General features: G+C 40.0%; 1 protein-coding gene across 6 annotated transcripts in view; it reads left to right on the top strand.

Moving 5' to 3' along the window:
- The first annotated feature begins 2,510 nt into the window (after positions 1 to 2,510).
- The window catches only part of LOC127447527 (zinc finger MYM-type protein 2-like), a 32,959-nt gene continuing 25,770 nt past the window's right edge, over positions 2,511 to 9,699 (top strand). For 2 of the 6 annotated variants that reach the window (XR_007898396.1, XM_051709464.1), the window contains exons 1-4: positions 2,679 to 3,339; positions 6,134 to 6,965; positions 7,554 to 7,842; positions 8,020 to 8,185. Coding sequence is in view for 5 of the 6 variants with exons in the window: in XM_051709464.1 (XP_051565424.1) it covers positions 6,149 to 6,965; positions 7,554 to 7,842; positions 8,020 to 8,185 (1,272 nt within the window). In the remaining variant the exon portion in view is untranslated. Of the gene's footprint in view, positions 2,535 to 2,678; positions 3,340 to 4,123; positions 4,501 to 4,527; positions 4,772 to 4,812; positions 4,927 to 6,133; positions 6,966 to 7,553; positions 7,843 to 8,019; positions 8,186 to 9,699 lie in introns of those variants that run through there. The other 4 variants (XM_051709466.1, XM_051709465.1, XM_051709467.1 and 1 more) reach the window with 4 other exon arrangements.

Here is a 9,699-nt window from a genome sequence, read left to right as displayed (position 1 = left end):
TTAACGCATCTTTAAAATGTGTTCTGAGAAAGATGCCCCTCACGAAATACACTCTAGAGATGGTAATTTGTGACACAACTGTCTTCAGGTAAAATTCTGTAAAATGGCAGCAACAACAAGACTATACAATCAACTATAAAACGTTACTTTATCTTTTGTAAATAGCCTGAAAGTGCTCTTCTTTATGAAATAAACACTCACTGAGCACTTTTGTTAGGAACACTATGGTCTTCTGCTGTTGTAGCACATCCGCCTCAAGGTTCGACGTGTTGTGCATTCTGAGATGATGTTCTGCTCACTACAATTGTACAGAGCGGTTATCTGAGTCACCGTAACCTTTCTGTCAGTTCGAACCAGTCTGGCCATTCTCCTTTGACTTCTCTCATCAACGAGGTGTTTTCATCCACAGAACTACCGCTTACTGTTTTTTATTTCTGGCACCATTCTGAGTAAACTCTAGAGACTGTTGTTAGTGAAAATCCCAGGAGATAAGCAGTTACAGAAATACTCAAACCAGCCCATCTGGCACCAACAATCATGCCACGGTCGAAAATCACTGAGATCACATTTTTCCCCATTCTGATGGTTGATGTGAACATTAACTGAAGCTCCTGACCCGTATCAGAATGATTTTATGCATTGCACTGCTGCCACACGATTGGCTGATTATATAATCGCATTAATAAGTAGGTGTACAGGTGTTCCTAATAAAGTGAGTGTATGTAGGATACCTCGAAGACTTTTTTTTAAATCAAAAGAATGTTACACTAACTGCAGAGACATTCTCCACTGGTGGAGTATCTTTCTCCATATCACTAGGTGCATCACATAAGTCAAGCTGGAAACCATTGGATAACCAGCAAAAAACCTTAATCATAAACAAAATACAGTCATGTATGACGATTATCATGACTATCATTGGCTTTAAATTGTGTTTGAAGAAGTCATCCCTTGAATGAACGTCTATCCATAATAATTGAAATTATTATATTAATACTATGCCATTACAAATATTTTCAACCTTATCGGCCATGTAAACTGATTGAGATGGCAGTCATAAAGTCAATGTGAAAATGTTTTCTGTTAGTCATTGAACAAAAAAAATAAATAAAAAATAGATTGTAATCAGGTTATTTTGTAATCTCAGATCCTCTGGGGAATATTTCTGATAACACTAAGAGAATCAGCGGTATTCCTGTATAATTCAAATCAATAAATACATAAATATACATTAGTGTTCATTTCTGTCCCATACATATCTGTAGTGGTTAAGACCATGCTTTGGCTCAAACTTACTGATAAACAGCAGTATTTAGATCAGCCTGGACATGTACATTTACATTTTTGCTGTGGCCACATGGGTATATTTTCCCATATTGATGGCCTAGAAGAAAATAAATTGCTTAAAAGTGGGTCTTAATCACAGTCCGCCTATAAATCTAAAAACTAGGTCAGAAGGATGGACGGACAAAATGGGCTTGGTTGGCTTTAGCAGCAATGTAAAAATGTGAAGAGACCATGTGAAGTGTGTTGTAACTGTTGATGTCATCATCAGTAAGCATTCTTTGCAGATTTAAACATTTAAATAAAATTCCAAACATTTCCCACCAAATAAGTAACGGCTATACCTTGGTTCATCATCTATTGTATGAAAACAAGAATGCAAGTGCTGGACTTAAAGAGATGATGTCAGTTCACTTTGTTTGTATCCATCATACAAAGTGTAATTACTTGTGTAACTCCCTATAACAAGTAGATATGAAATTGCAACTGAAATAATCGCTTTGTTTTGTCAAAATAAAAGTCTGCAATCTAGTCCCGAATGGTCTTATCGCTTTTATTCTACGTAAGCACACAGGTAAATCAGTTTCAGATAGTGTGGCCTTATGGCACAGCGTATTTTTTATGGTTAACGACCACAAACCGGATCGGTACTTTTCTTATCGATACCATAAGTGTGCTCTTCAGGATATTTGGAATCAAAACTTCTAGCTATATATACTAGCTATATAGACACTAAAGCAAGTTTATCTACTAAAAGGGGTGGATAGCGCAGCCTTTCCATTAAGAAACTTGAGGCATTTAAAGTTATTTATAATTGGCTCGTGTATGAAATTGTTACAGAAAGCATTCCTAAAATGTAACTTTGACCTTTACGTAATGCAGTTGTGTCGCCATATTTTATCCACCGTACTGTGGACGTGCTTCCTCGTGTTTACCTCTCACTTTATTATTTAAATACAGACTGTTAATAGGGTTGCGTAATCTCTTCGGCGTATATAACTAGATTTATTGGCTTTGACTTGTACTGCTTAATCAGGAAGTACAAGATTTATTGACTTTTCTAGGAAGAATAAGGGAAAAGTTATAGTTCTCCACTAAACTGATGAAATTCGGTGGCATTCAACAACTCTTTTTTTCCACATTGCTGTATTCTGTCAGAGACCATTTAGCCGAGACGGGCCACTTATGTTAAAATGAATGGGAGAAACTGGAACGTCCAACTGATGTAGAAAGGAAGTCCCGCCTTACAGGTAAAAGAGCCAATCACCTTTTTAGATACAGACATCGCCTGTCAATCAACTCGGAAAACGCGCATGCGCATTAGCTATGCAAGGTTAGGGGGAGGGAAATCGTTTTTTTTTTTTTTTCGGGTTTTTTTTTTTTTTTTTTTTGCGTAATCTGAGGTAAAGAAGTACAATTCAGTGTTGTCAGAGTTTAGTGCTAATTAGAAATGTATTAGTTGATCGTAATCTTGACCAACCGTTTTGGAGATTTTGGCCTTTCACCATTCAAGTAGATTGGAGCTGCACTATCATAACTGGAAATGGACTCCCGAGAGCGTTCTAAAGATGGCCGCCAGTGGACTGATTTGCTAGAAAGACTTTGATTCTGTAATTAATATTGCTAATAACACAGAACACGAAAAGCCGTTATTTGTCAAAGCGTTAATATATCATTCACTAAGGTAGTATAGTTGAATTCAGTATACTTTTGTTTTTATCAAAACAGCTTTAAGCTAAAAGCTGAATGGATCACGTAAGTGACCTTGCATGACCTAATCGGACGGTCATATAATTGTAACTTTATCAAGAACATGAACCTTCCGACCACAAAACAACCATCCTAAAAAAAAAAAAAAGTATATTATAATTGTTGCTTAAATATTGTGCGCGTGCCAGTCATGCGCGCGCACGACGCACCGCGTGAGTAGAGAAGAGCTCTCTGGGCAGAATCCTACCCCCACGCGCTTGGAACGTCCGTACGTTTTCACGCATGCGCAACAGGATTTATGTCAAGGCACAAAAGTGGCGCTCTATCGTCTCCAGCTGTACTCCGGTAAGAATTTCTCTGGCGTTTTGATGCTGAACTGTGCTCAATTGGCCAAAGTTTTTACAACTATGTTCGCCGCAGAGTTCGACCCGAGGAAATCGCCATGGTCACCTGTGTTAGTGCATGAGGGTAATTTAACGAAGGGAGAGGCATGCAATTTTACCCCGCCTGAGATTTTTCCCTCTCTCCGCCGTGGCAGGGTGCTGTTGCCTATACTCTCGCGCATTGTTTCGCTCTTTAATGGCGGACATGAGGCAGTGCTACCCTCGGACTGAAGGGGGCAAAATAATTTATCAGTTAGGAAATATTACTTGTTTTGGTGCTAATTATTAGCTGTAGGGTTAATTTTCGCGTTCCTTGCAAAACAGGTAAGCTTGGAATGTTTGTTTAAATTTTTGTTGATAAAGACGTTATAGTTGATGTTTCTTAACTGTGCAGCGCCCCCACAGGCCACAGCTTGTATTGCCTTTTGATTGCCTAAGGTAAACGCGCTGGGGTAACTTCAATTAAATGTTCACTTAAGTGTAATACCAGCAGGAAAACTTCATTCTCTTGGTTATCTAAAAAGGGGCCCATAAGCAGAGCTGAAAACGGAGATGTTTCTAAAACTAACAGTGTGTTCACTGTCTGATAGGAAGAGTCGAAATTGTCAGCAATGTGGTGTATATTATTCCAACGTGTATTGTTTTGCGTGTATCGGGGTACATTGGGGTTCAAATTCAGTTTCACTCCAAGTCTGATGCGAGTGATTACTCGTTAATAACTACTTCTGACTAATTTTTTTCACTAGAATAACAATGGCGCAGTCTCGGTGGCTCTCCTCCCTCCAGTTCGCCGCTAATCCAATGGCTGCATGCGCCAGAGAGGCCAGGGGTGGGAACAGGATTGACACATGGGCTGGGGGTTTTGCGTGAAAACCGCAGCGCATTTCTTACGCAAAGGAGCAGTTGGGCAAAATTGTGAGAGTCCCCCCCGCCTGGTTGTCTTGTGTAGCAAGTTTGCGCACCCGGTGGCCCTGGAGTTTCCCGAATATAATGAAGCTGAGCGAGTTGACGTCGTCATCCGGTTGCCTTGACAGCGCGCGGATCGTGGTCGCGCGCGCGCGCGCGTGCGTGTGTGTCCAGGAGAGGGTCCAGAGTCAGGGGTCCCCAACCCGGGCGGAGAATGGTAGGAATCAACCCCAGAAGTCTCACTTGACATAGTTGATGCTAGAGGAATCAAAGCTTTGTAGGGCCATGCAACGATGGTGCATTGAAATGAACATGTGCGTTGTTTTGAACGCATGCATTAGCTCAGAATGCAGATTTGTCAAGCACGTGGCGCATATGCATGTGATTTATATCACGTCTCAGTGGCTCTCTGATCATGACATCACCCTGAAAGGAAAGCCCAAAGATTCAAGTTCTTTACTTGTTAATGTAATATCTCATCTGAGCAGGTTTTCTTGTATTTACTACTTGGTGTCACCTCCATTAGGAGTCTTTTCTGGTGGTGCGTCAAAATTAAGATCTCTGTTTATATGGGGCATTTAGTGTCATAGCCTGGAATGGATTGATGTTCACAGCACTCATAGCTCTGCGTTGCAGTCCAGAGGTATTTAAAGCAATAGTTCACCCAAAAATGAAAATTTTCCTCACTCTAATGCCATCCCAGATGTATGACTTTCTTCTGCTGAACACAAAGATTTTTAGAAGAATATCTCAGCTCTGTAAATCCCTACAATGCAAGTGAATGGTGACTAGAATTTTTTATTTCCAAAAATCACATATATCAGCATGAAAGTAATCCATAAGACTCCAGTGGTTTAATTAATGTCTTCTGAAGTGATAAGTGTTGCTGAGAAACAGATAAATAATTAATTTTTTACTATAAATCTCCACTTTCACATTCTTTCACATTGTGAAAGGGGAGATTTATTGAAAAAAAAAAAAAAACGACTTCAGTATTGATCTGTTTCTCACCAACAATTGTCAAATCACTTCTGAAAATATGGATTAAACCACTGGAGTCTTATGGATTACTTTCATGCTGATATATGTGATTTTTGGAAATAAAAAATTCTAGTCACCATTCACTTGCATTGTAGGGATTTACAGAGCTGAGATATTCTTCTAAAAATCTTTGTGTTCAGCAGAAGAAAGTCATACATCTGGGATGGCATTAGGGTGAGGAAATGATGATGAGAGAAGTTTCATTTTTGAAAACTATACTATGTGCATTGATTTAATTTTGATGGGTCTACAACACAGTTAGAGTCTGAGTCTGGACCTCCAAGAGCCTAAATGTGTCAGGACCTTGTTCAGTTTCCTCTCTGCTGTTCATTTATTTGTCCTTTTGCTTGAGTGAGGGATGTTGATTGTTTAGTAATGATAGCTTCATGCATAGCTGGTTAGCATGTTCCAATTTTGTTTAATAATTTTTATTTCTTTGTTCATGCATTTCATGACGTCATGTTCATATCCTTGTAATTTGATCTTGATGTAATCCCTTGATAGTTTCTTAACCACTTCAATCACACTGAAGAGTCAATATCAAGGATTTCTTAATGGGATCATTATTAGCTTGTGAGACAGAGTGAATTAATCCAGAGACAGAATAGTATTTTATTTTTTTATTTTTTTTATTTTTATTATATTAAATATAAATAGTATAATTCACCAATTAGCACATTTCTAAAATGTCAGCAAGGATTTAGAAAGTATTATTTACCAGCATGTTAATTTTATGTAATACTCATTCACTTGGCTTTTGGCCTCCTGAGGTAGCCTAACTGTTCCCCTCATTATGTTTTTGTCCACAGGTGGTTGCCTAAGCTATGGATGGAGATTTGGAGGCCAGGACAGATGTTGAGGTGGCAGGTACAGTCACTGGGGAGGAGGGTCTTATGGAAACCACACCCACAATTGAACAGACTCCATCTGTAGAAGAGCAGCAGACTGCAGCAGATGTGCCCAAAGCCTCGGAAGACAACGATGATGATGTAGTATTAGTTGAAGAGCCTCCTGCTCTCTCTCAGGGGAGAGTACAGACTGCCAGCTCCTCCGATTCTCACACACCTGCAGAGACCCTCACTCTTGCCAAAGACTGTACAGAGCCGGCTACCACGGCAACAGCTGCCTCTATGACTCCCAGTCCTCCCTCCTCTGCAGCTGCCGTCTCAGCCGTATCTACAACATCCAAAAGCCAGAGCGAGCCAATCGTTATAGATGATGAGGAGGATTCAGGTGCTGCCTCTTCCTCCTTGCTGCCCCCTCAGGCCGAGGGCATGTTAAGCAGCACAGAACCTGACTCTGAAATCAAGATCGCTAGCGTTACAACATTGGGAGCGGACTCTTCGGCGGTTACCATGACAACATCAACAGGAACACCACTGTGCGCTCAAGAGGATATAAACCTCATGATCACAAATGTGACGTCGCTGAAGGGTGAGGGTGTGGTGGCAGTGGCTGGGTTGGAGAATTCAGAGGAAGCTGAGAACAGACTGCAGATCAGTAGTGCATTCAGCCTGAATCCAGAGGCCCAGCAGAACCAGGGTGCAGCCAGCAGACCTTCACCCACGTTCAACCCAGGACGTGTTAACTCTGGCAGCCAGCCTGTGCAGAATGGAGAAACGGGGACGCACCAGAGATCTGGTAATTTATCCACACACAGTTGCTGTGTCATCCTGTTCACAAAGCATATACACAAGGCACATCTTGCTTTTACCTCTTTTAATAATACTATACTAATAAGACAGTAACTAGGTCCACACAGAATCTGTGCCAACTGAACTCTGCATAATGCTCTGCAGATTTCCACAGAATTGGAATGACTGTCATTCATAGTGCTATACATCCCCTTGTGTGTTTATTAAATATCTTGGCTAATTTGATTATGCTTTCTGCCACCAATAAGAGTGTAGTTCTCTCAGCTCAGTTGAACACATTTTACCATATTTATATCTGTTAGGCAGATTTTCCCTCAAAATCAGTGCAGAAAATGTGGAAAAAGTCTGCCAATTCTATGTGGGACAAACAATAACACATTTTACTCTGCCATAACTTACCCATCAATCATTGTTTTAGTAGCTTTCTTAAGCAGATATCTATTATTCATAAAGCATGCAGTGCACAGCTCTAAAAAAAAAAAAAAAATAGTTGCTAGAAAAATAAGGATTTTGGAGAGGTCTTGAAATAAGGAGAATCATAACATATATGAGATTGAATCATTTTCCCCCTCAGATTCATGGATCTCCCAGTCAGCCTCTTTTCCACGTAACCAGAAGCAGCCTGGAGTGGACTCTCCGTCTCCTGCAGCTCCTCTCCCCAAACAACCCTGCCAGTCCTCCTCAGGATCCCAGCAGCCCCAGCGCACTATGAAAGTCACATGCGCCAACTGTAAGAAGCCTTTGAAGAAAGGCCAGACTGCTTACCAGCGCAAGGGCTCATCCCACCTGTTTTGCTCGACTTCCTGCCTATCTGCCTTCTCCCACAAGCCCACTCCCAAGAAGAGCTGTACCATGTGCAAGAAGTATGATGCTTAAATTAGTTATAAAAGAGTGGTCTGGTCTTATATCTGAAAGTAATGAAGTCATGAACACTTAACCTCTATTGATTAAGCTCATGTTCAGGTTTTTATAGAAGTACAATGAATGGTACTCTAAATGTATAAGACCATATCATATGTGCTTTGTTTTCTTCAAATCAGAGACATTACAAATATGAAAGGAGGCACCATTGTGGCCCAGGTGGACTCCAGTGAATCATTTCAGGAGTTTTGTAGCACTGGCTGCCTGGCAGCTTATGAAAACAAACAGAAACCCCAGAAGAACCAACTCCAAACTAAGTGCACGGTCTGTGGAAAGCTCACTGAGGTAAGATACGTTCACCAAAATCTATTCAACAAAAAGATGTGTTCATTAATTTGTTCAGTGGCAATATCTGTAAATCACACCTTTACGCCAAATGAACATCTTCTATATGTTTTTAGTGAGTCATTAAAGGGATAGTTCACCCAAAAATGTAAATTCTCTCATTTATTCACCTTCATGCCATCCCAGATGTGTATGACTTTATTTCTTCTGCTGAACACAAATTAATATTTTTAGAAGAATATCTCAGCTCTGTAGGTCCACACAATGAAAGTGAATGGTGACCAGACCTTTGAAGCTCCAAAAATCACAAAATGGCCACAACTCCAGTCTCCCATCGGTTTAATTTATATCTTCAGAACCATTATAATGGATGTGGATGAGAAACAATAAATATTTAAGTTCTTTTTTTTTACCAGTCGGTCACTTGACCTTGGACGGGACGTATCCATCTCATTCGTGAACGAGCGAGGAACAGCAGGATCTGATAACCGATTGAACGAAAGGAGGCATGTTGTTCGTTTAGTTCAGTAATCTCATTCAAGGAAAGTGACTGATGCCATTACAATGACAGGACATAATTGAAACTAATTATTTTTAAGCCAGTATTGTTGTCTTTTTTTAATTTTTTTATTGCTTGGCAGTCATGCACAGCAGTTCACAAAACGATAAATATTCTTTGTTGTCATTTGGGGTTTAAAAGATTATGATCCTTAAACCCTCTGCTGAAGGTTATATGTAGATTAGTAAACACGCACATTTGAATGAAGTATAATTTGACTTGTTTTTAGCCATGAATGACTCAATGCTTCATCAGTGGTTTAAAGGAATAGTGTAAACCACTGATGAAGCATTGAGTCATTCATGGCTAAAAACAAGTCTAATTATACTTCATTCAAATGTGCGTGTTTATTGATCTACATATAACCTTCAGCAGAGGGTTTGAGCATCATAAGCTTTTAACCCCAAATGACAGCAAAGCATATCTATCGTTTTGTGAATTGCTGTGAATGACTATCAAGCTATATATATAAAAAAGACAACAATATTGGCCTAAAAAAGACAACATTGTTGGCATAAAAATAATTCTAAGTTTCAATTATGTCTTGTCATTGTAATGTCATCAGTCACTTACTCATAATTCATCCAGCCCCTTTCCTTGAATGAGATTACTGAACTAAACGAACAACATGCATCCTCTTGTTCAGCTGGTTATCAGATCCTGCTGTTCCTCACTCGTTCACGAATGAGATGAAGAATACGTTCTGTCCCAGGTTAAGTGACCGACTGGAACAGTGAAGGAGAGTATTCGTTTAGCGGGTTAAACCAATGATATGCTCCTTCACAGCCCACACTCCAATGCTATTGGCTAGCACTGTAGTACGTTTTTATAGGCAAGAAAAGCAAACAAGGCAGTCTCGTGCTCCAAGCTTGCGCAGTGCTGCCAGTGTTTAAACTGTTTAAGAGAGCTTAAAATGGACGATCACAAATTTACATGTTGATTGCAGAGTCACAAA

This window comes from Myxocyprinus asiaticus, chromosome 10, assembly GCF_019703515.2.
Source record: "Myxocyprinus asiaticus isolate MX2 ecotype Aquarium Trade chromosome 10, UBuf_Myxa_2, whole genome shotgun sequence".
In the NCBI taxonomy this organism is placed as follows: Eukaryota; Metazoa; Chordata; class Actinopteri; order Cypriniformes; family Catostomidae; genus Myxocyprinus; species Myxocyprinus asiaticus.
The sequence above is the reverse complement of the archived record's forward strand: the minus strand, read 5'-3'. Positions and strand labels throughout refer to the sequence as shown.